This window comes from Crocodylus siamensis, chromosome 1 (genome assembly GCF_052110815.1).
Source record: "Crocodylus siamensis isolate JL-2025a chromosome 1, ASM5211081v1, whole genome shotgun sequence".
Classification (NCBI taxonomy): domain Eukaryota; kingdom Metazoa; phylum Chordata; order Crocodylia; family Crocodylidae; genus Crocodylus; species Crocodylus siamensis.
In genome coordinates this window covers 139563194-139588350 of record NC_143395.1, presented here as the reverse complement: position 1 = coordinate 139588350, position 25157 = coordinate 139563194, and the positions used below count along the sequence as shown (strand labels likewise).

At 40.9% G+C, this 25157-nt stretch overlaps 1 protein-coding gene across 1 annotated transcript in view; it reads left to right on the top strand.

The window, feature by feature from the left end:
* PCNX2 (pecanex 2) overlaps window positions 1–25157 on the top strand; it is a 269742-nt gene that overhangs the window by 102451 nt on the left and 142134 nt on the right. Inside the window, exons 16-19 of the mRNA XM_090044227.1 lie at window positions 8579–8688; window positions 13008–13104; window positions 19928–20020; window positions 20523–20673. Of these exons, the coding sequence (XP_089900353.1) occupies window positions 8579–8688; window positions 13008–13104; window positions 19928–20020; window positions 20523–20673 (451 nt within the window). The remainder of the gene's footprint in view (window positions 1–8578; window positions 8689–13007; window positions 13105–19927; window positions 20021–20522; window positions 20674–25157) is intronic.

Below are 25157 nucleotides of genomic sequence, written 5' to 3'. Positions count from 1 at the left end.
GAAAGAGAAGGAATAGTGTTAGGGCATTTTTGAGGACGCAGATTATTTTAGGTGTCTGGGAAAAGGCCAGGTCTCTTATGGAATAGGAGGGTTCAGCATCTGAGGGCAGAAGAGGCAAGGTGATAGTAGTGTAGAGAGTTTAAAAATAGATTTTGTAAATAGTATCAGGGAAAAGCCTCTTAAAAATTCTCCCACTTCTAAATCTTTCTTTTTTAGCATAATAGTGTAAATTGCAACATGCAGGTGGCTTTGTAGATAAGCGATCTTGCTCATGGATTAGACTTCAAACTGCTTAAAAATATGCTTATAATTTTACCTTGGAGTTCTAGAGTGCTGTGAAAGATTTACAAGATATCTGCTGTAAATTAGCCATATTAAGTACAGATTTTCTGTTCACATAGAAATTACACCTAATTTTAATTTTTATGGTATTGGGCTCCTGAAGACATTTTTAAACAGGATAATTTAAAGCATGTAAAGATGATTCCACTTGCTTCATCTTATAACCTTAGTCCTCTTGGGTATTAGAATTCTCCTATATCTCTTCTTTGTACCACATGAAAGGAACACTTGCATTAACCTTCCTTTCTTCCTCAATCTTTTTTAACTCTTTAGCCAGCTACCTAGGGAATGATTCCTGTCACCTTTACCTATGATTAGTGTCATTGGCTTCTGTGGGAATGTAGAGGAGGAGTACTGCTCAGCTTAAGGAATGGAGAGAGGTAATTAGCCAAGGTAGTTTGAAGTCAGGCAGAAGCAGCCAGAGCAGCATGGCACCTTAGCCTGCTTGTACATTTCACAGGGGTTTACTTTGGTTTAATTCTACCTAAATTGAAGTGGTGGGTTTTTAAAAACCCCACATCAATTTAAACCAAAGTAAACCCCCATGCCATGTACACAAGATTCGGGTCCTTACCTGCCCCTCTGGTAGCAGGGGGTGCAGCAAGGCGAGCTGCTGGCGGGCCAAGCAGTCCCTGAGCTGGGGGGGAGGGGCCGGTGGTGGCAGAGCAGTACTTCCCTGTGCTGTGGCGGCAGTACCGCCCACAGGCACCTGTTCCAGGCAGTCCTGGGGGGCCACCGCAGCTGCAGAAGGAAACACTGGGCCCTTGCACAGCTCAGGCAGGCAGGCAGACAGACTCCAGGGAGAAAAAAGATCAGGCTTGACACTTCTTTTTTTTCTTCAGTGGAACCTGCTTGCACAGGCTGCCGCAGCTGCCTGCACAGCCTCTGAGCTGCACAGGGCTTAGTGCTTCCCTCCACGGCTGTAAGGTAGCAAACTAAACCACTTTAGATATGTTTTATTTTGCTGTGCTCCAAAGTCATTTAACATGCAATGCACTGTTGACTGTGTAAACAGCTACACCATTAAAGCTGATTATGCCGCTGACAGTGTAAACAGCCACACCATTAAAGTGGTGCAAAAGGGCACTTAAGTCATTTTAAAGGCCAATTTTGTGGCATGTACAAAGGCCCTTAGGGACTAACATAAATGTTACAATCTATAGACTAGAGATTTTTACCTGGCTACCAGAAATTTTTCTTTTCCTTTGTAATACCTTTCAAGTCATTCCTCCAATTCTTTTTGCCTCTTAGCAACTTTCTTCGTTGCTCATAGGTACCTGTCTGTTCTGTGAGATGATAGAATTGCACCAAGTGAGACATCAGCTTATTGAATACGTGCAAGAGTAGCTGTAGAGCCCAATCCTTGAATAATAGTCCCTTCTGCATTTATCTCATGTGAAGTCCATATTTACCAGTCCTGAATATGGTGCAGAGTTCTTCCTGAGGTTTCTTCTTTCTTCTGCATTCTGAGCTCTTCTTTCCTCAAAAGCCTTCATTCCACACTTAATGGACTGTTTCCAAGCGCTTTGATCTTCAGTAATCTTTTCCCAGTCACTTGGGCCAATGTTCATTGCCTTCATATGTCTCTTGAAAGCATCTTTGAAATGGAGATAAGGATGTCGGTGTGGTCTTTTTGTGATCCTTGGGTGTATAGCTGTCATCCATTCTCCACATTTGACCAAACCATTTAAGTCAGCCCTGACTGAAAAGGGAATGGATGCTTGCAATGTTGACCTATTCCAAGATCCCAGTGTAGGCAACTTTGTTCTGCCAGGAAAATCCTAGAATGCAGCAGAAGCAACATAAGTGAAAGCTGTTGAGACACTTTTCTTAAGTAAAGTATGTGGTCCAGGATTCACTGCCATACAAAACCATGTTGATGATGCAACTTTGACCTAGGTCTTAGCAATCGTGTTGTTGTTCCACACTAACCTGCAGAGTAATCTCATGGTACCTGAGGCTAGTGTTCAGCCTCAAGTGACAGGCTGTTGGTAACAATGAAACCAAGGTACATAAATTTACTTACAACATGCAGTACATTTTCACCTATTGCGATTGTGGGTGGTGAATCCAGGTTCTGGCCCATAACATTGGTCATCTTGATGCTGACTGTAAGACCAAAATCTAGGCAGGCATGAGCAAAGCAACTGATGAGCCTTTAAAGTTACTCTGTGGGCTATTATTGCAGCAGCAAACATCACCTCATGTATCAAAACTTTTCAGTCTTCACTTTAAAGCATGTGACATTGAAGAATTTTCCATCGAAGCGTATATGTAAATTCCTCTAGTGGCAGTCCCAAAAGCATATGTCAAAAGAAGAGAAAAGAAAAAAGACCCTAACAGGGTCAGGACAAGGACACAGTCCTGCTTGATTCTGCTTCAGATCTCAAAAGCCTCAGATATTTTTCCATCATAGACGACTGTTCCCTGCATTCTGTCATGGAAAGAGTGGATTATGTTGAGAAATTTTAGAGATAGCAAGTCCTTTCCAGTGATTTGAAGAGGCTTTTTCCGCTGGCGAGGTTGAAAGCCTTGGTCAGGTCAATGAAGGCAATATAGAGTTCTTTTTTATTCTCTAATTTTTTCTTGGAGTTGTCAGAGTGAGAAGATCAGATCTATGCTGGACCTACTCATTCAGAAGCTCCACTGTGACACGGGGTAAATGTGACCAGCAAGGATGTGAAGTCTTCCAAGGACCACTCAAGCGATGATCTTTCCAACAATGCTTATTAGTGAAATGCCACAATAGTTGTTACAGTCATTTTTATTCTCGTATAGTGTCACAGTATTGGCATCTCACACATCTTATAGTACTGTCCCTATTGTCCAGCAGTAAGAAAGAAGCTTGTATAGGTGGGGAAGAAACACAGATTTCCCATGCTTGATCATTTCTGTGGGAATGCCACCTTTTCTTAGGGCCTTGCTATTGGCCAGATTGTCTATGATCTTACTTAGGTTCTCAACAGTTGGAATATCACCAAGCTCTTCAAAGACTGAGTGTCAATAAAGTTAAGGGCTGTCAGTGGCATAACTTTCTCTTGAATAGAGTTTAAGATGATGTTCTACTCATTTATCCATCTGTTGCTTCCAGTCTTCTCCCGATGCTGTCCTTAATGGATCTAGCTTATTTGTAGTTGGACCTGCCACCTTCTTGATTCCATCATATATGCCTCTGATGTTTCCAGTGTCATATGGAGATTTAATTTCCTTGCACAGTCTCAGCCAATGATCATTGGCACAACAACTTGTGATTTGTTCAACAACAGTCCTTGCTTTCCTCAGTTCCTTCGAAGTTCCATCTGAGGCATTCTTCTTCATAGCTATTATTCCTATAAAACTCTATCTGGAATATAGTTTTGTTAGGCATTTGGGTCATTCTTTGCACTGGAGTATCTAATAGTATTAGTTGTACCGCTTTCTCCTTCTCTTTAGCCGGCTTTGGCAGCATAGCGCGTAGTGTAAAAGTGTCTGTGCTCACTCTGTTTCTGCTCTAGATTGTAGTTCTGTAATCTTGAGCAAAATTGACCAATTTAATAGCCATTTGTCACAGGGTCATCTGTTCTTTTAAGAAGGGGCTGCCAGCCCTGATAGGACATTCAACTGCAGGGCATTTTACTAATGAGGGAGTGTCCCATGTGGAGATTTAAAACTCTAGAGGAGAGAGCAGAAAGGGAGATGAACTGTAAGAAATCAGTTTGCAGAGAAGAGAAGCCAGGTTGCTTGCACTGGGGAAAAGCCAGAGCGGAAAGTGGCTCTAATATCTGCAGAAGATGGAGATCCTCTCCAGATATTTGTTCTGTTTGTGTTGTTAGAAATTGAAGTGTTTGCCAGGAAATGAAAAGGTGGAAGGATGATAAAGGACCTGCATACACCATGCTTCCCTCAGCCAGTGAAGAAACTATATTTGTATTTCTTGGATTCTCAGATACCCATTAGATCCTGGAGACATGCAGCCCAACCTCTTGACTCTTACTGCCTAATAAGCCTATACCACCTCTCTCCATGTTTTTTTTTCCTTCCTTTTTTGCCACATCTCTGGACATTTAAAGGATACTTTTTAAAATGTAAGCCAGAGGTGCTGAGTACTTGGGGGCCTGAGGGCGCTACCCTCTCTGGGAAGAGGGTGGTCACCTGAAATGCAGAAAACTTCCACGTGTCCATCATCTGAGCCCTGGCAAAAATAATAGTTGGCACCCATGATGTAAGCCAGATCTTTTATTTTTTTCACAATTATTAAAAATCAAGGGTTTAATGGATTCCATTTCTCTGTCTTCTATACCAGTTACTTACTCTGCTCTAACTAATATAGTAGTATTTTGGTGTAAGGCAGAGTAATGCATCCCGAATGATGTTGGATTTACCAGTTTTTTTTCTTCTGTGTTCTGTTCCAGCCAGCTGGCTTTGATTTGAAGCTTAGCCAGAGCCAGACAAATTTTTGTACAGCTTCTTTTAATTGTTAAAGAAATTTGTGGGTTATCTTAATCAGAGTGGAAAAGAATTGGATATTAATTTGAAATAAATTTACTCATATGTGGCACAGCTGCATGTTTCATTTTTAGATAATTGCAAATTGTCTTCACAGGAGTTATATAGTCTGAGTGGCTCTGCTACATATGCCTGCTTAAAAACAAACAAACAAAAAAGAAACCTCCCCAGATAATATATATACAGTTTTTAGTAGACATTTACTAAAATAAGTATGTATTTTAGCTCTCATTCTTAACATCTCACAGTTTATTTAGTTTAATACTTAGTCTGATTCAATACCAAGCTCATCAGTTATAATAATGAGGCAGAGTAGTGCTTCTTTCTACCTGCTTCTTAACAACACTTTCTTCATCTGTATGCTAATAATTTTGACATGTATTTGTCTTAATTAAGGTTTTACAATGGCAAAGCTCTCTTTCAAATTGCTAAGACTGCCTCAAAATGTTTCTAAACAAGATTGAATGGCCCCGTGTGTATACACAGAATTCCCAAATGTGCAAGTGACCAAATATAGAATTACAGGAAAGTTGAACAGTTTTATTTCTCTCACATTAAAATACTTCAAACCTGCAGGAGACTTCTGGATACAAGGCTTATCATTGTATATATTTCCCCATTAAGACCCATGAGAGCCAAGCAAAAGCCATTAGGGATGTTAATTTTGGAAGGAGATGGCAGATATTATGCTTTTAGTTAATGATTTGTTATTTGTAACCTTTTACATGTCCAGAAGTATAGGTGGTTTATATGGTGTATTCAGTGCTTTCCGTGGGTGATATCACAAGCAATTCACGTACACCTAAATATAGAGATATGCATTCTTTCCTGGATTTAACACAATAAAAATAAAATGTTTAGAAACCTGTCTGTACAGACTGAGAAGTTCCAAGATCAGTTTATGTGAGAAAATAAGTGGGTTATGATATAGTAGTACTTCACAAGGAGTCCAAAACTCTGGAAGCAACCACCAATTCTAAGTAATTCTAACCACCAATTTTAAGTCTTTTCCAATTAATACATTCAATACCAGCTAAAAGCCAGTGTAGCCCAAACATAACAAAAGCTTGATTTTTAAGGTTTTGTTTTTCAAGGCTTAGAGGTATAAAGTGTCTTTTTTTCATTTTTGGATATTTTACGAGATCATGATAACTTGGTTGAAGTTTATGACAAATATAAAGAAGGCAACACAACCTCAGTAAAAATCTAATTTATTTGTCTTGCCATAGTGCTTAGCAGCTCAAACCAGGGAGCAGGACTCTACTTTGCAAGGACTCCTCATTATTATGCATGCAACACAAAAGAAAAGACAGCTCCTTTTCCCAGAGAGTCTAAGCAGAAAGCAAGAGAAAAAATAAAGGGACAGACATGGAGGAGAACAAAGAAATATTGAGATGATGGGGGTCAGCATGACAGGCAGTGTGGTTCCAGCATTCCAGGAGTCTGATCTTTGTCAAGTGTTTTAAAAGATAAAGAGGTAGCTGTGCAGATGTTTACAGAGAATTCCTCCTACCTTTCTGAAACTGTCAGACCATCCAAATACATCAGCATTCTGATCCTTAATTTGTAGTTCTACACAATTAGTCTAATAGCATAATAAATGCTTCTAGGACAATTGACAGTTCCCAGTCATTAGTGCTCACTGAAAAGAGAATATGCTGCTTACAAATCTACCATTAAATTTGTACAGAGGTTTCAGTCACAGCTTCCAATTTCCATCTGCTTTCAGAACGATTCTTCTTTTTGGCTGAAGTTTACTTTTATATGGTCTCAACCAAATACAGATGTTTTACAGGTCTGGGAATGGAGCAAGGAGCCTTTTTTCCCCACTTAAATTTGTTAACATATTCTTAAAAAATAGAGAAATTATGGACAGTTGATTTTCATAGCCTACCTTGCAGATTATGCTCTATGATGAGTAGTATGTGCTTCATGACATAATTTGGGGTAGATAAAAATGGCAAAATGCTGATAGAATTGTTAAGTTATTGTAAGTTAACTTCTCATCATGCACTGTACCCATTTTCTGGGATATTTATGGTTCAGGTTCAGGTTTGCAGCTTGTATGCTATCCCTGACACAACTGCGGCCATCAACACTAGCGCTTGTGACCATGCAAATTTCTAGTCTTGATATTTTTTGCTGCTGTTGTTGTTGCACCAGTCTGCATTACATCTCTGACGGGACATCTACACAAGATGCTACATCGCCATAGCAATGAGCTACTATGCCATAGCTTGTTGTTTGGTGACCTAGCATCAGTGGGCATGAACCATGACGGCATTACTACTGCACAGTAACAACTGAAAATAACGATGCGGCAATGGGACTGCACAGTGACTGGCGTTAAGCAAGAACTAAATGACTACGCAGTAACACCTGAACAGTCTGGCACATGTGTAGATGTGCCCTGAGATGAGGAGAGTGTTGTAGAAGAAAGCAAGGAGGTTTAGTTCCTGTTATCCAATGATTCTGCTGTGTTGGGGGCATTCTTTGCCTCTGGAGTGGGAAGTTCACCTTGAAACTAGCTGGAAAAGGTCTTCAAAAAGAGAGAAATAACAAGAGACTGTAGTTTTTGAATATACCTTTTTTAAAATGTATTCTTCCCCCACCCCTTCCACCTTACCAGGATAACACATTTTAAAGTTCAAAGAAACCTTTATCTTCCTTTTTATTGGGTCATTCTGGGATTAGGTAGACCTGTGGTAAAACAAGACTTTTTTTTCCTTTTCTTTTCTTTTTGGTCTCAGTGTTTGTTTTAATTCATCACTTTTATCCTTAATTCTTCACCACCCTTTCACTTGTTTTAAAAGCCAGTATTTGTGCACTTGGATCAAAATCAAAATTTTATGAGAAAGAAAAGAGAGCAAGACATCACTGCCATAGAATACATAGGAAGTCAAACTCCCTGTCTAAAATGACAGGCAACATCACCATCCAAGAGTAAAACCTATTATTCCTATTCTCCCACTGAGACAAATTGTTGTCCAATTGTTGACTATGTTGTTCTTTCACCTTTTAAAAGTAGAGCTCTACCAGACATTAGTCAGGAAGGAAATGACAAAAATGGACTAGGGTTCATTACACTGAAGCTAGATAAATGACTAGAGAAGTGTATCTGCACATTTTATTGAACAGTCTGGCCCAAGCAACACACTATCTTCCTAGGCTGGGGGAGAGGGGTGTAAGAGCAAAGCACCCTGGGAAGCTGGAGGACTGTGCTGTGGCTCCTTTCAGAAGAGAATGTGTGTGTAAATGGTCATTCTCCCAGGACAAACTCTCTTGGGAGCGATTTAACTTCAGTTGTTTCTGGTTTATTTTCCTCCTGAAGTAGCCATTTTTGCTCAGGGAGAAAAATCCTGAACATCTGTACACTGGTGATTTCTAAATATGGTACAGCTTCTTTTGTTTGAATATCAAATATATTACTTTAATGAGATTATTAGTTTTTCCTCTAGTGTTTCATTAAAGGGACAAAAAAGAATCTTGCCATTGTATGTAGTTTTCTAGTATCTTTTCTAATTACTGATTACAGTAGTATTACAGTATGTGCAATCATGAAGTATGCCTGTAACCTCTCAGCCATTCTCACAATAATAGATTGTAATGTGAGAAAGGGCTACAAATCTAGTATATGGCATATAAATGGAAGTGCTGGAGGTCTAGTATTATATATAGGCAGTGATTTCTTTTAAAAACCTAAAAATTGCTTTACTAAAATACATGCTTTATTATTTGTCCTTCCTGTTAGGAACCATGGGATGCTCAACACATTCCAGCATTGTTCTCTGCTTTCTGTGGCCTTTTAGTTGCACTTTCTTATCACCTTAGCAGGCAAAGCAGTGATCCATCTGTTCTTATGTAAGTTGTCAGAAGACTTTTTTCCTCATTGATTTTTCTTTGTGGCATATAAAGTACAATTTTGCACACAGTGATATTTAAATCTAGATTTCCAAATTCTGTAATTCTGATGCATCTTCCAGTGGAGCTCTGTGGGGAAAAAAAGCTGATACAGAAAAAATTTGCAGAAGGACTTTGTATATACTGTTATCAGTGTTTTAGAAAATACCCTCTTTTGGAGAGAGCGGTCAAGACACCAGCAATGAAATATGTTCTTGCTTCTAGATAAATGGTATGTGAAAGGCTGTGATCCATAAAACATTCATGCATGTGTTTAATTTTACTGTCACAAGTATATCAGTGGAAGTTGGTGAGATTATTCATAATAGTAATGGTAAGTCCTTGAAGCCTGGAGTCAAAGATCATTGTTAATGTTTGTTTGGTCATGTGTGAGAAACAGTTTTAGGTTGTGGTTCCTTCTAATGCCCAGGTATCCCAGTCACAACCATCCAATCAGACTAATCACTCATTGGTAGTTCTGTCAGTGGTCTCAACAGAAAAAACAAGAAATAAACAAACAGAAATCAAACTTTTCAGCTTACCAGTGGGACAGTTCCCTGAAAATTATTGTGGTATGGTAGGGAGCCTTCATACCAGCTGTACATGATGTTCTACTAGTTCTGTACATAAATAAAGGACTTTCACCAGGGCTGTAAGTCTGATGCTTTTCTTAGTACCAAATTCTCTGGGCCAGATGTTTTTGTTTAGCAAATAATTTCTTAACAACTAAGGAGCTAACTAATCTTTAGGTCGGGGTGACCAACCCACAGTACATGTGGCAGAAGTGTCATGGGCAGCTCTTATGTGTGACACATGACCCCTTACACTTAATAAAAGGAGGCACATGAACAGAGGCAGGAAGGCTAAAGCCTCAAACTGTGTGGAGCAGAGAGGTGGCTGGACAGGGGAGGTGTTAGGTGTTTTTCCACCACAAGTCAGGTTGACCCTTCTCTGGTACTTTAGCCACCTCAGGGCTTTGGATCCTTTCTCACATGGAAGCAGTTACAGGGCCAGGAAGTATTTACCTGGCTCTTGGTGGTGACATCTCTCATAGTGGTATTCTGCCTCAGCTCCACACTGTAGCCAGAGGTTCAAACCTTCCTCCTCCATTGGAGCACCCTAGGGCACTAACTGTATCAGGTACACCTCTGGGAGGCAGAGCTTAATTTGTGGCATGCTTACCAAAAAAGTCAGCTATCACTGCCTTAGGGGATGTCCTGGGGTCTTCCTGATTACCATAGTTTCAAGAAATGTGTATAAAAGCATCAGAGAAATGGTATACACTATCTATGAAACAGGCCTGCTTTCCAGCAGTTGTCCATAGTTACTTCCAATTGTCTTTGCCTCTCCATAGCTTTTAACTAGGCCTGTGCGAAGTGGCTATTACTCGCTTCGGATTCAGATTCAGCCGATTTGGGGGACAGTGATTCGATTCGGTGATTCAAACCACTGTCCCAACTCAATTCAGCTGAATTCGATTCGGCGATTTGGCCACTGCCGAATCTCTAAATCGAACAGGTCCCATCCCCTGCTGGCTCTCTCAGCCCTTTCAATGGCTGCCCCACCTGGCCCCAGCCTGCCAACTCTTTTAAAAAAAAAAAAAAAAAGAAGCCCGGCACTTATCAGCTGCTGCCAGGCGGGGGAAGTGGGGAGCCTGCTGCCCCCCACTGCCCCATGCTACATGGGGGGCTCTGTCAGGAGCCCCCCTCCCCCCTTCCATTCTCCCAGCCCCATTGATAGCTGCCCGTTGAACACTGGGGCCAGGCGAGGCAGAGCAGGGAGAGCAGGCATGGGTTGGGAGGTGCTCAGGGGGTCCCGTTCCCCCTCCTCCAGCCCCCAACCCCTCGCTCCCTACTTACTGGCATGGAGTACAGGTCTAGCTCCCTGTGACAGCAAGTGGGGACTGCCTAGATCTCTGAAGCTGTCAGAATCCTTTCCGAATTGATTTGGAGAGCTTCAAATTGATTTGGATCTTTTATTGGTCTCCCGATTCTATTTGGATTCAGAGGTTTGGCCACCGAATCAAGCTAAATCTCCTCCCAACTGAATTAGCACCTGAGGCTTTGCACAGCACTACTGTTAACTTCTCTTCTCCTTTGCCCTCTTGTCTAAAGCAACAGCTTAAGTTAAGGAGTCTGTATGATCCAGTTGGGGATGGCCCTGCTTTGAGCACGGTGTTGGACTAGATGACCTCCTGCGGTCCCTTCCAACCCTAATTTTCTATGATTTCTATGATTCTACTTGAAAAGGAGTGTGCATTAAAAGCCTATTAAAATGCCATTCTACAAACAGGGACAGAATCAAGGAAGAACCAGTAACATAGTAGATCTGAAAACTGGTTTGATATTAGCAGATATGCATGTAGAAATGACAGGTTTCTCCTTCTGGGGAAGGGGGAAGGGTTTTTCTGGCATTCATTGGAGGATACAGGAGAAAAAACAGGAATGAGAGGGAAGTTAATTCCCAAGGGAAGGAAAAAGTAGAGGCATTAATTGGAATTGTTCAGTTCTTCAGATTTACTGAGATGTAATGTAGTTATCCTCAACCTCCCAGACAGAGGACATACAAATCAGATGTTTGTATAAATATTTACATTAATGCAAAAGAGCAGTCAGAAAAGTGCTTCCTCTTACTTTCTTTGAGCCAATTGAACGCCCGTAGGATCTTTTTAATTGACTTCTATTGACCCTAGACCTACATGGGTGACTTTTGGTTCATTGCACATTACACTATAGAATCTAGATAGGACTATAGAGGAGAAGAATGTGCAATGCCCCTCATACTGGGGAGCTGTATTGACTTCCTGCATAAAATGCACACAAAAAAATATAAGGACTGTACTGTGAGTTCTTGACATTTTAAAGAACTTACCCTAAGTATATATTTTCTCAGGATATACTCAAGAAATAATCCCCAGGCAATTATTTTCTTCAATTGAGTAAAAACTCTTTCCTTTTGTTTTAAATAACGTGTTTAGAGTCCTTGAATTCAGTTCTTGGTCACCTTGAAAAACTAGTTTCTAATCCCCTAACAACCTTAATCAAATCCTCAGCAGTTCAAATTGTTGTTAAATGTCTTATTTGGGATTAAAATATGTATACAACACATCAAATATTCATTGTGTAAGCATGATTAAAATGTATAATCCCTAAAAAGAGGTTTAAGATATTTTTTAAACTACACTGAACTTAATTAAATAGATTTAAGGGGATTGGAAATAGTATTTAAGAGATGGCCTCCAGCATAAACTTTAAGATGAAGAGAAGGTGGGGAATTAAACTAAAATTTGGGATGAATGTGATCTATCTGTTTTCCATCACTAACATTTTGACAACAGAGATGTTACTAAAGAGCCCCCTTTCTGGCCTGACCGTCTCAGCTGAGATGTTAAAAAATAATAAAGGACAGGGATACTGAATTACCCTCTCATTAGGCCCCAGGCAGCCACTCAGTTAAAGGTGCAAGAAGATCAGATTCCTAATCCCAACAATCACTTCTCTTGTCCTACTACATAGATTTGGCAGGAGGCATGATTGTGGGATCAGGGATCAGATCCTGATCATGCCCTGTTGCCAGTGCAGAGGGAGCCCAAGATCATGATCTCAGGCTCCCCCTGCACTGGCAGGTAACAAGCTGGTGTGCTCAACTTGGATCATCAGTCAGCTGGTCAGCATCCCTAGCCTTAGGAGCACATGAGTCAAAGGCTCTGGTGCACCCCTGAGGCTGGGAGCCCTGCCACTCCCAGCCTCAGGGGCAAACTGGAGTCATGGGCTCTGATACGTCACCAAGCCTGGAAGTCCTGATCTCAGCCAATCAGCCTGGCTATGCATTCAATTTAAGGTGCAATGTTAATCATCCACAATGTTAATAAACAATTTTCTGTAATAACTTTGTGTCTCATTCCCTGTTTATTGTGCCATTAATTGCATGAATGTGTAATCAGTTTACTACTTAAGATGTGATCAACTGGTTAATCATGTCTTAAATGTAACATCTGCTAGGGGCTATAGTTTCCTTCGGGTTGAGTCTGAAGCATTTTGGTGGGCCACTAAGTTGATCTAAACTGAACTACCATATTGCTGAAGAAGCTAATACTGCTTGGGCCAGAGGTGCAACTGTTCTGTAGCAGTTTCCAGCTGTACATTCATAAAATAGCCAGTGTGGATGTAGAGGTAAAATTGGCCCTGCAATGTCTGTTCTTTTCTTAGTGAGGGCACTAATTCTGTTAGCTGAAAAGCTGTTGTTCAAATGTATCCTAATTGGGAATCTTTTTATAACAGGTCACTTGTTCAATGTAAATTTTTTCCTCACTTACTACGTCAAAATTTGGAAGACTCATCAATAGATCCACTTCCAGAGAAGATGAGAGAATCAGTGGTAAGAGTTCTTCTCCTGCTTCCCTTTGTTCAGTTTATATACTGGAAGACTGCAGTCCATCCATATGGTGCCCCTTAGCAAAGCTCAGCATTTGATAGAAAACACAGAAAATGGCAAAATACATATTCTGTTTCTTTAGTAAGAAAGGGGGCTAAGGAAACTTCTACATTTAATCTCTACAGGATGGAAGCTGGGGGAGAGCTGTTTTGTTTGCTTTTAAGGTTTCTTTCCAATGTTTCAAGACAAGCAGCTCTAACATACTATCATCTTATGGTATGCACAGTTTCAGAGCATGGGGAACGTGAAAGGGTCACCTAGCTTAGACTAGAAATCAGCTGATGAAGAATTATGTGCCCTGCAAAGATTTACAGCATGCTAACTCACTTTGCAGGAGTTTAGAAAGTCTATCTTACCTAACACTTCAACAAGGCACAACAGACTGAAATTGTGACACCACTGAAGCTGGCAGCAAAACTCCCATTTACTTCACTAAGAGAGAATTTCAGCCTTAGTTTTGTCTGGCACAGATAAAACACTGTGGTTCCTCCTCTGGATTTAGGGAGAGATGCAGATGATCTGCAGGAATGCCTCTCTCTATGTGGAGAAGGCAGCATTACTGGCATGTCAAACAGAAGGCATAACCTATTTGCAGTTTGGAATGAGAAGAAGCAATCAGAATCCTGACCAGATAAAAGGCTACAAGACAACCTCCTCCTCTTAGTCTGTTCTTCGCTTTTTTTTCGAGCAGGCCAAAATGCCGTACCGTCTACCTCTCTTCTCTGGTTATACCACTGCACTTCATCCTCAACTTCCAAAGTGACCCTTTTCTACTTTCCTTGTTATCGGGTACTCTGGGCAGGGTCCTGACATGAGGAGTTCAAGCTAGTGGAGGACAGGGTTTCTAGAAAGGTTGATATGGGTTAATTCAATCCAAGGTTTTTGAACTGTCCTGCTTTCCAGTAACCAGGAGCCTTACAGCAGCATAGTGACCACCTCCAAGCACTTGCATGTGTTAAACCACATACGCAGGTTTAAATAGCTTGCTTTTAGAAACCATACGTGGGTGGATCTAGAAGTGGTGTGGTAGCACAGTCACACTCCCCTTTGGCTGTGCTGCACATGAGCTCTCAGAGCTTTCATGTGGCTCTGGAGCTGGGGTTGAGTGCTGCCGTTGCCACTTGTCCCTTCCTTACCTATATCGAGGGAAAGGAGGAGAAGGGCAAACAGCAGCATTTTTCAACCCCTGGTTTCCAGAGCTCTGGGAAAACATGGGCTCCAGTGAGACCTTGCCCTGATCAGCTGGTGAGCTCAGAGCTTACTGTACATGCACAGCACAGCCAAAGTGTGGGGCCTCATCCCCTTGCCCTATTCCTGGATCTGCTACTGAAACCTTAGCCTTCTAATTAGGATCAAATTGTTTTGGATGTGTTTGGCTACCAATTAAGGTTTCTTCAAATATATTAAATGTTTGTTATAAAGCTACCAGGGCCAGGGCCCACAGCTGAGATGGATGAGATGCTGGTTGGAGCCTGTGGACCAGGTATAGCGCTGTCAGCCTAAGCCAGAGTCCCAGTAAGCAGACAGTGGTGGAGGCCAGGAAGGCTGGTGCCCCAACAAGGGCATAGAGGACTGAAAAGGAACAATATTAGATGGGTTGAGGGCCCACTGAAATAATTGGTGAGACCTGAGAGCCCGGGCATGGCTGTATGGGCTGTCAAAAGCCACAAACAGCCCTTAAGGCAGTTGGTAACTAGAGTTAGAACAAGAGGGACTGGATCAGTGGTCCCATGGGGCCTTTGAGCCGCCTCCCAACCTTTTTATTTCTAAATAGTATCAAAGGCATGGCAGGTAAAGAAGAGGGTAGGACCCAAGACCCAGAGGAAGCAGGAAACACAGGCCACCAGGGGGCATCATAACCAACTCAAGAGCCTAATCCTGCTACATTTCCCCCTCCCCTCAATTTAGTCCTGACTATATGCCAAAATGAAATACTGTAGCTAGGAAAAATGCTGTGTTGTAATGTGGTTTTCTAGTATGGTTGTACTGTTAAGATAGATAGGACCTCTTTGTCTTGGTCCCCCTTTGTGGTTGAATATGTTTTCTGTTGCCTTTCCCTAATGAGAAACTGATTTCACACAGCGCTGCTCAGCTGTACATATCTGCAGTATATGTCTGACATGTAATTTGGTCTTTCTGAAAAAGGCTATTTTCACTGTTTGCTGCAAGAGCCTGCTAAAACCGTGCCTTCCTTTTTTCCTATGTTTGGGTTGTGTCCCTTTTACATACTAAATTTAAGTGAAAAGTCTCCAGGGTAAATTGGTGTGCACAGTGTTCACTCTTTCATGCTGGGACACAGATAATATTCTCTGAAGAGGAGATAGCAATTGTTGTTTAGTGCAGAGGCTGTTTGTCTGAAGCCCCTAAGTGCCTGGCACCTCTGTCTCCATTCAATAGTTTAACCAGTCTGTGTGTAGATTTTCACAATTGTTTAATAGGGTAGGGACTACAAGCAACTACAAATATATGTGAATTAGGCTTGAGGGACACAGTCAAAGGGCAATCTATCTTGATCTCATTCAATTGTAGTTGAATAGCTATCATATCCATCTCTGGTCTTGATCACTTTTCAAAAGCAGACTAAAAATAGCTTTTGAAACCACTGCGAGAAACTTTGATCAGTCTTTGAAGTGGGTATAATGTTATACAAGAATGAAAGAGAAACTTTACATGGCACATCTGTCTCCTCTTTGTTTTTCTTAGTATGCCCATGTGTAATGGCCCCAAACAAGTTTTTTAAGCCTCACCCACTATTTGCTGTATACCATGACAGGGAGCACACAATGTCCATTGCCCCTTTGATCTTTTCACCCATGTATAAGACATGCATCATATTCAATCTAAATGGGAGCCTTTTGACATGATTTTGAGAGGCAAATAACTGTTTCACCTCTCAAGGTGAAAGCAAGCATTTAATATTAAAATGAATTTGTTGTGCTATATGATGGTTCCATATGATGGTTCCATATTAATGTTAATAATAATAAATATACCATATCTAATGCTTAGCTACGTGACCTTTACTGTTTTTGCTTTGCTTGAATGGCTGTGTAAGAATCGTCAGCTTTGGAAACTGGAATAACAAAGCAGCTGTGGTGGATAATTGACCATTCAACTTTGAGAATGGAGCTTCCTAGCATTATAATTAATTTCTATAGGCATCCCTATGGTTGATTACTACATTAACCAGTGGCCTCAGGGTGTTAATGTATTACATTCAAACCCAGCTTCCTTCCTTGCCTCTAGTGCAGAGTTAGATAGTTAATAAAAGGATTTATACAGTGCTCAAAATGTATAATTAAAGACAAAAAGATAAAATAACAGTCTACAGTATGTTTTACTGTTTAATCTCTCAAGCAGGAGACATCCAAAATAGCTTTTAAAAACCATTTGTAAAATGAAGTGAGGAGGAAGTTGCCTTTTTGTCTGAATGTTCTGTGCTTATCCAAATTATAACACAATCCCAATGGTCGGGGTTATTTAGTTATTGAGTTTTTATTGTGATTGGAAGTCAACCTCATGCTCATAGGGCTAAATGCAATAAAGGGCTTGAGGTACTGAGATATGAGCAATTTACCAAAAGCTAGATGTAGGAGCTGATGCCAGCTGTCTGTTGCTGTGTATTAACTGCCTGTATGCACACTCCTGTCCCACAGTAAGTGGAAGCTAACCTGTAATAGCTTAACTCTTAGTGTAAGAACGGTCAGTTGCTGCACAGCGGCACAGCTTCAATAGGATGAATGGGGAGTGACCACTCCCCATGGAGGATAGGGATCCTGGAAGATGTAAGGTATGGATTTGAGTGTGTTGCGGAGGACTTTGAACTTTCTGGTTGAGTATTCCAATCAATAGACCATTGTTAAACAGTGGGGCAACATTAGCTGCTTCTCTGGTTGTGTTTTCAAAGAAAGACAGAAACTGGTGAGAAAAGTCTGAAATTATGACCTGAGTGGATGCTTACTATTAAGACAAATCCATGATTTCTTGAGACCTTATTCTTGATTTTGAACCATGGGGTTGGTTGTATGGTTTCAGCCAGTTATTTAGAACCAAGGGGCATATATAGACATGGTCTGTGAGGTATGGGGGTGGTACCTTAATTAGTGCAGCTCAAGAGCTGTGCTAATTAAAAGTGCCCAGTCGTTATGTGTATCAGTGTCCCCACGCTGAAAAATGGCAGTGGGGTACTTTGAACTAATGAGCTTTAGTTTAAAGTGCCCTACCACCATCAAACAAGCTTCAGTTTAAAGCTCCCCACCACCATTTTGCAGTGACACTGGAGTCTCCTGGAGCGCAGTAATTACCACACTCCAGCAGACTCAATTAATCAAGTCTGCTGCCACAGGCTGTAATTATAGTGCGTTGGAGCAGCCTCCCTGCACATGGATAGGAGCCCATGGTGTTTAGTTACCTTCTGGCAGGGTATCAACATAGTTCTTGAGCAATACAGGAATGGGAAAGGAAAGGACAATTTTGAAGACTTGGCTTGAACAGAGTGGAGTGCTAGGGGACAAAGAAAAGGCACTAGATAGGTGTTCTGACTCAACAGTCAGTATGTATGGTGTGGAGTAATGTGGTCCCCAGGTTGGGGCATAAAGGTAGTTCTTTTGTAATGTGGGATAACTTTTACAGAGCTTTTGCTAATCACCAGATAGGGCCAGATAAGTATTTTCCCCCATGTGAATGCTCCTGGCTTTTGGTGGGTTTGGGTTTTTTTTTCATCTTCCTCTGAGGCATTAGGACTAACCACAGCTAAGGCTGAGGATTTTTGGCCTGGAAATACTGATGTTCCTGCAGGAGACCTATGGTTTTCTGGTTAGACGGCCTTGCTCTTCTGCACAGGGTCATGTACCAGTCACCTAATTGGGGTCAGGAAGACATTTCTCCCATAGGGGAGAATGGCATAGACTGTGAGGGATTTTGCCTTCCTCTGTAGCCTGGAGCATAATCCTTTTCTTAGGATCTTCTGAACACATATTAATACATTATTTCTGTGCTATTGCAGTGGCAGAGCATTGACAATACCTTTCTCTTCCTTACTGTAAGCTGTGGCATGTTATAGGTTGTTTTTAGTGTTTGGGGTGTTATGCCTTGCAGTTGTATTTTGGGGGATTTTGTGGGAAGGTAAATGATTGCCTGCAACCACAAGGGACTGGACTAGATATGCCAGGAGACCCCTTCCTGATCTGAGACAGAAGTTCAACAAACTGATTTAGCCTAAATCAGTGAAGTCTGATTATTACATCCGTACAGGTTTATCCTAAACTAGTTTTGGCCATTTGGAAAACAGTGTATATACACTGAACTTCTGTTGTGTTATGGATTTGAACTGGTTTCTGATCACTTATACCAGTTTATGCGTAATTTCTGTCCCTAGCCCTTGAATCTCAGGGCTTTACTCTGTTCAAATGCCAAAAGTGGCTGCAAAAAGTGGTGTTGTTAATGCATTTTAGAAAAAGGTCACAAGCCTTTTGGATACCAGAAAGTGCTAGGCAGCCTAAAAAAAAGTGGTCTGTAGTAGCTTCCCCTCTAATTTTCTAGTTCAGTAGTTTCTTCTCTGGAATATTTTCTCCCCGTTCTTGGGGCTGTTATTCCATTTCTGCTCTATATTTTCTCCAGCCTCCCTGCATAAGCACATGTAGGTTAGGTTGGCTGTGCAGCTGGAGAACACTGTAACCATCTTGAAATCAATGATGATACAACCAACATTTCAAGTCAGATGTTGGTATGTCCCAGTCAGCATTTAAGTATTTAAGAAGTAAATATTTAAATAAAGAACTAGCTGTAGCCTGGCATGGACTGGCATTAAGAACCTCTTTTTATCATAAATAGGAAGTATTAACCCTCTATAGTATGTGTGATCATACATCTTAGCCAAGTTTTTCACTTACTCACTGGAGACATTTGTGGCACCTCTAAAATACATGTGAACATTTTTAACACAGCCAAAAAAACCTTGTAAATATGTTTACTGACAATGACATTTTAATCAGATGGGATATGAAGGATATGATATATACTATCTCAACAAAACAAAATTAGCTTTATAGATAGTCACTTAAGAGCACAGTTAATGTTTTCATTATCTATGCACAATGTTAGAGTTAAGCCTTCATCTGAAAAACCCAGATCTTGAAAAAATTTGGACTGATATTCAGCTGGAATCAGTTTAGATCCATCTCTCTATCATGTAATAAATGTATCAGCCTTACATCTCGGAATACACTACAGAAATTCTCTTCCAAAGAAAAGCCACTTACATGATGTAAGAAAAAATAGTTTCATAGTTTCTAGGGTCAGAAGGGACCTGAGCAGATCATGAAGACCGATCCCCTCATCAAGTCCAACCCCCATCAGCTGGGAGTCATTTCTATGCCGCAAATAGGAAATGAATCCAGAATTTTAATAAATTGCTGCCATTTTAAAAAATAGAGAAACTCTATTGCAAGTCCATTTTATAAACTGATACAAATTTAAAAAATCTTTTTATTTTTAAGTTTTCAAGGGCTATTGCCAACAAAGTTTAAAAATATGTCTTTAAAATCAATTTTAATAAATGTGAATAGGTTTGGCAGGGGTTTTTTCGACAAACCTAGAATCTGAAAGAATAATTTCACAAAGCATAGAACAGAATATACTTTTATATTAAACAATAACAAATGTCATTTCAGTGCATGCTGTCAGTAATTCAGAAAAGATTAATTTAATTTATCCAGTTAAAAGAGTATTAACTTGCTAATTTTATATTAAACATTTTTCTTCATAGAAGGAAATCTTGAAATCAGATCTCATTGTCTGCGCAGTAGCTGCTGTTCTGTCATTCGCAGTCAGTGCCAGCACAGTGTTCCTGTCATTAAGGGTATGTATTATAATCCCCTCTTTTAATTCTTTTTCTATGGTATTATCTCTTTTTTGCAAAACCATGCGGTGTCTTACTAGGAAAGAATAGGGAGGAGATAGGTTGAAGAAAATGTATTTACTGACAAAGATAATTTCAAGGCTTTTGATGCATGCTGCAGTTCAGTTATAGATATTTATATTAGGCACATTATTACAGGTTTGGTCATTGTTTTCCCTAAACTTTTCCATTGTATTCCTCTTTTATGATATAGAAGCTGGGGTTAGAAAGGGACTTGAACAAAAAGATACAACTTTGCTTTTTTCCAGTTTTAAAAGAACAAAGTTTGTTGCTTTCATTTCCTTAGACTCACATCTGCTCCACACCTGTGGAGCTAGGAACTTTTTTTTTAAATTGATATTTGTTGTCAGAAATATAAGAAAGATGAAATTGTTGTATATTTAAGGATGTTGTCTAAAACTATTGTCGATAAAACCTGATTCCATTTTTCCCCTCGTTTCAGCCGTTCCTCAACATAGTGCTATTTGCATTAGCATGGACCGTGGGATTTGTAACACATTACATACTTCCTCAGCTCCGAAAACACCATCCTTGGCTGTGGATTTCGCATCCCATACTTAAAAACAAAGAATATCGGCAGCGGGAAGTGAGAGGTTTGTAATAAATATTCTCTCAGTGTTGAGTGATGTCGCCTGCAGCTTGTTTTAAAAGAAAAAATAATCTAGCAGCGTTTTAAAGGCAGTCAATTTTTTTCAAAGCTGTTTTTTGTTTTACTTAGAAATATCCAAAGTATCACATCTGGATTTTTATAGTTCTTTTGGATGGCCTTGCACAAAGGCCAGAGAACTAAAGTATTGTCTGTCGATGGTAACACCATAGTAGGCAGATTTATGAGTAACATCTTTTCCAAAATTTCATTTTCATTTTCAGATGTTGGTTTGAATTTTGTCCACAGTCTTTTATTAAAACTATCCAGGTTTGGTGAAAACCAGTCAAGCCCAAATGTCTATGTAAACATTCTTCTCTATATTAACTATAGGCTAACAAAACTGCTAACAAAACTTTGTTCTTTATGAAGTTAGTATTCCATAATTCTCTGGTGCCCCTGAGGACCTATCAGCAGAAAGAAGGCAGGCCAGGGGAAAAAAAACGATTCTGTCATTCTATTCTCATTGAAACCAGAGTTTTTGGTTGTAGCTGTGTTGGCCTAAGGACATAGGTAGGCAAGGTTCTTTGGGTAGATGTGATATCTTTTATTAGACTGACTGAGTAGTTGGAAAAATGTTCTTTATAAGCTTTCAGACACAAGTGCCTTTCTTCAGGCATAAGGAGTGAAGTTCGTAGGCTCGTCTATGAAAGATGTTTTGTAAGTTCCCTTTGAGGGTTAGAATTGAGGATTAGAATTGAGGATTGGAACTACAAAACACCTTTCACTTCCTAATTTCCAGCTGTTTACTTTTTCACAGGCTGCCTCTTTTCTACCTTGGAGAACTCCGCTACAGCAATCTCCCTTGCTTACCTTTAGCATTATTTCCCCCTCGTTTACCCCCTCACCTCCCTTCTCTACTTGTTGTTTTCCTGATTTCCAGTTATTTACATTCTCACTGACCTCCTGTCACACTTAGCTTCTTTCATTCCTTGGAGATCTCAGATCAACAGAGACTCCCTATGCCTGAAGAAGGGTACTTGTGCTCGAAAGTTTGCAAAGAACATTTTTCCGACTACTCAGTTGGTCTCATAAGACATCACATCTACCCAAAGACCCTTGCCATAAACTTCACTTGACTTCAGTGGGAGCAAGATAGGCATTAGAGAGCCACACTTTGATTCATATTTAAAATGCTTCTTAAAATTCCAAGCTCCTCTACCACATATCCAGTCCCAAATTCTCCTCTTTCCCTTGGTTACTTTTGTTGTTTATTTCCTTCCCTTTATTAAATAGTTGCAAATGAAGATTCCTACCTCTTTCTCTTACCCAGACTATCATGGGGCCTGTGCAATGTACTGGTGTCATAAACAGTCTCTCTTTCATAGTTGCTGCTAAGTGAGCGGGTAGCCCCATCTCTCTTAAGTGTTACATTTCATATGTCACTGACCTGAGCCTCCAAGTACTGGGTTTAGTGATTAGAGCATCAGGGCTTTTCCTTCAGGCTACTGGGAACCGAGCTGTTAGCCCACCTAGCCTTTAAACCTTACTGTGGTATAGATCTGAGATACTCTTTCCCCTCTGAAATTGGATATAAAACTTCATGAATGCTCTGACCTCTTGAGGCTTGGATTCAAATCTGAATTTACTTATTCACAAAAGGAATTATAGCACATTTCCAAGTGGATACATACTGCTATTTATTAAGCATCCTTTTAACTCTCTTTTGTTAAATGTAAGTTGTTTTATGACTGGAGTAATTTTGAGTGTGTGGGAAAGGGCTGCTGTTTCCTTTGGAAGGTAAAGGATCTTTAGAATATGAAGGAGGATGAAAATTTAAATATATTTGCCTTTCACTACACTGGCCCCTAATGCATGTTACATTTGTGGTACAGCTAAGGTGCTAATTGCACCATAAATAGTAACCCTGCCAAAAGATAAAGCCAACTTAAGGCATTATAATATAGGAAATGAGCCCAAAAGATTACACGTTATTCATAGAAGTTTAGGACTGGAAGGGACCTCAAGAGATCATCAGGTCCAGCCCCCTTGCTCTGGGCAGAAAGGACTGCTGGGGCCAAATAACCCCAGCAAGGTAATTACCATGCCCTAGTAGACTCAATTAATCAAGTCTGCTCCCACATGCTGTAATTGCAGCATGTGGGAGCAGACTTTAATAGTCTGCTGGAGCATGGTAATTAATGCGCTCCAGCAGATAGCTGGAAGAGTCTGCTGGAGTGTAGTGATTACTGTGCTCCAAGAAATCCCAGTGCCACGTGTATCAGTGTCCACACACTGAAAAATGCTGGCGTGTTGCTTTAAACTGAAGTTCGTTCAATGGTGGTAGGGCTCTAAAAACTAAAGCTCATTAGTTCAAAGTGTCCTGCTGCCATTTTTCAGTGCAGGGACATTGATACACGTGATGACTGGGCACTTTTAATTAGCACAGCTCTTGAGCTGTGCTAATTAAAGTGTCTCCCCCACTCCCCACCTTACAGACCACATCTATAAATGCCCCTTGGTTCAAAATAACTGGCTCAAACCATACAGCTAACCCCGTGGTTCAAAATCATGGTCTCCTTTTGAAGATCTCCAGGGTAGGTGCCTGCACCACCCCTGCTGGGAGTCTATTCCCAGAGTTTGGTCAGAAGAACCATGCAGAAGGTTTGGGTTTGTTTGTTTTTTTTAAACCCAGTATGAGACGTTATTCTAGGAGTTGATGACCACTGCTCTTGGTTTTCCCCTGGGGCACTTTGGTGAATAGTTGTTCGCCTAGCCCCTTATGCTCACCTCTGATATATTTGTAAGCTACCACCAAGTTCCCCTGAAGTCTTCTCTTTTCTAGGTTGAACAATCCCATATCTGTCAGCCTTCCCTTGTATGGCTTGCTCTAATCACATGAGTGGCTCTTCTCTGCATTCTCTCAAACTTTGCTACATCCTTCTTGAAGTGTGGCACCCAGAGCTGGATGCAGTACTCAGCAATGCTGAGTAGAGCAGGAGAATAACTTTATTAGTTTTGCTTGAGCTGCATTGGTTGATGCATACCAGTGTATTGTTTGCTGTGCTCATACTGGTGGATAATATTCATTTTATGGTCAATTATGACCCCCAGGTCCCTTTCAGACATGGTGATAGCTAGCGTAGCACCACTGAGCCTGTAAGTTTGTTGTGGACCTTTCCTCCCCAGATGGAGCACTTGACACTTCTCAGTGTTGAACAACATCTGGTTCTGGTCCACCCATCTAACTAATCTGTCTAGGTCCTCCTGGATTGTTAGCCTACCCTGAGGTGTGGCTGCACTTCCCCATAGCTTAGTGTCATTGGCAAACTTTGCCAGTGTGCTTTTCACCCCCCACATCCAGATCATTAATGAAGATGTTAAAAAGCACTGGTCCAAGTACTGAACCCTAGGGGACTGCACTGGCTACCTTCGACCAGGGTGACACAGATCCATCTACTAGTACTCTCTGGGTCCAACCCCGCAGCCAGTTTCCCATCCACCTGACCTTTGAATTGTTGAGCCCAGCCCCTTAGTTTTACCTTGAAAGCCTCACAGAACGCCAAGTCAAAGGCCTTCCTAAAGTCCAATAAATGATGTTGACCTCATCTCTATAATTTAAGGTACAAAACAGATGAGCTACAAAAATATTATACATTATAGGTGAACCATGTTTGTGGCTCATCTGTTTCTTACTGCTGTTGAACCGATCAGCAGGATGGGAGCAGCCCCAGGTCCTGGATCCAGTACCTATGTTGGATCCCCAGAGGCAGATGTGGGGTCAGGGAGAGAAGACTGAGCCTGGTATTCAGAGAGCATCTCCCTGATCTTGGGTTCACTGTGGCCCAGATTTAAAAGCTCTAGCTCTAGCTGCATGCCTGCTTCTTTAAGTTCACTCATGGAAGTGGCAGCTGAGGAGCTGGGAGCTCCCCATTCCCTAGCTGCAGGCAGTGCTGTGACAGCTGAGAGTTGTCTGTGTGATGAAGGTACTTGCTGAATGCTCTGTGAGGATTAGACCAGGTGTTTCTTGTCATTTGTTCATGTGTTGTTGCTAAGAGCTTAATTAAAGTAAAAGATTAGTGAGGCCTTGTATGTAGTGACGCAGTTAAAATTAAGCTCATCAGAAAAATGCAAAGGTTTGTACTGCTATTGGTCAATCATAAGGAAAGTTCGTAGTGTAAAAGTGTAAGTGGCTGTGAGTCAACAGCGTAGCTTGGAAGTTATAAATTGGCTAGCACATCCAGAAATCAGCAGAAGGAAGATGCAACATTGTGAGAGAAGCTACTAATTTAAAGATTAGCTGCTGACCTGGATTCAGTGAGCCCGTGGATCTCAAGGACTGAATACCAGGGTCCTTCCCAGTATCCCTTGGACAGTGCAGTTCGAAGACGCCTGACTTTGCTAAGCTTTACAGTAGAGGAACTTGTTGTACATCAGGCATCAGAGGGGACTGCTGATAAATTGCTGATGTGAATTGTTATTGTTTGTCAT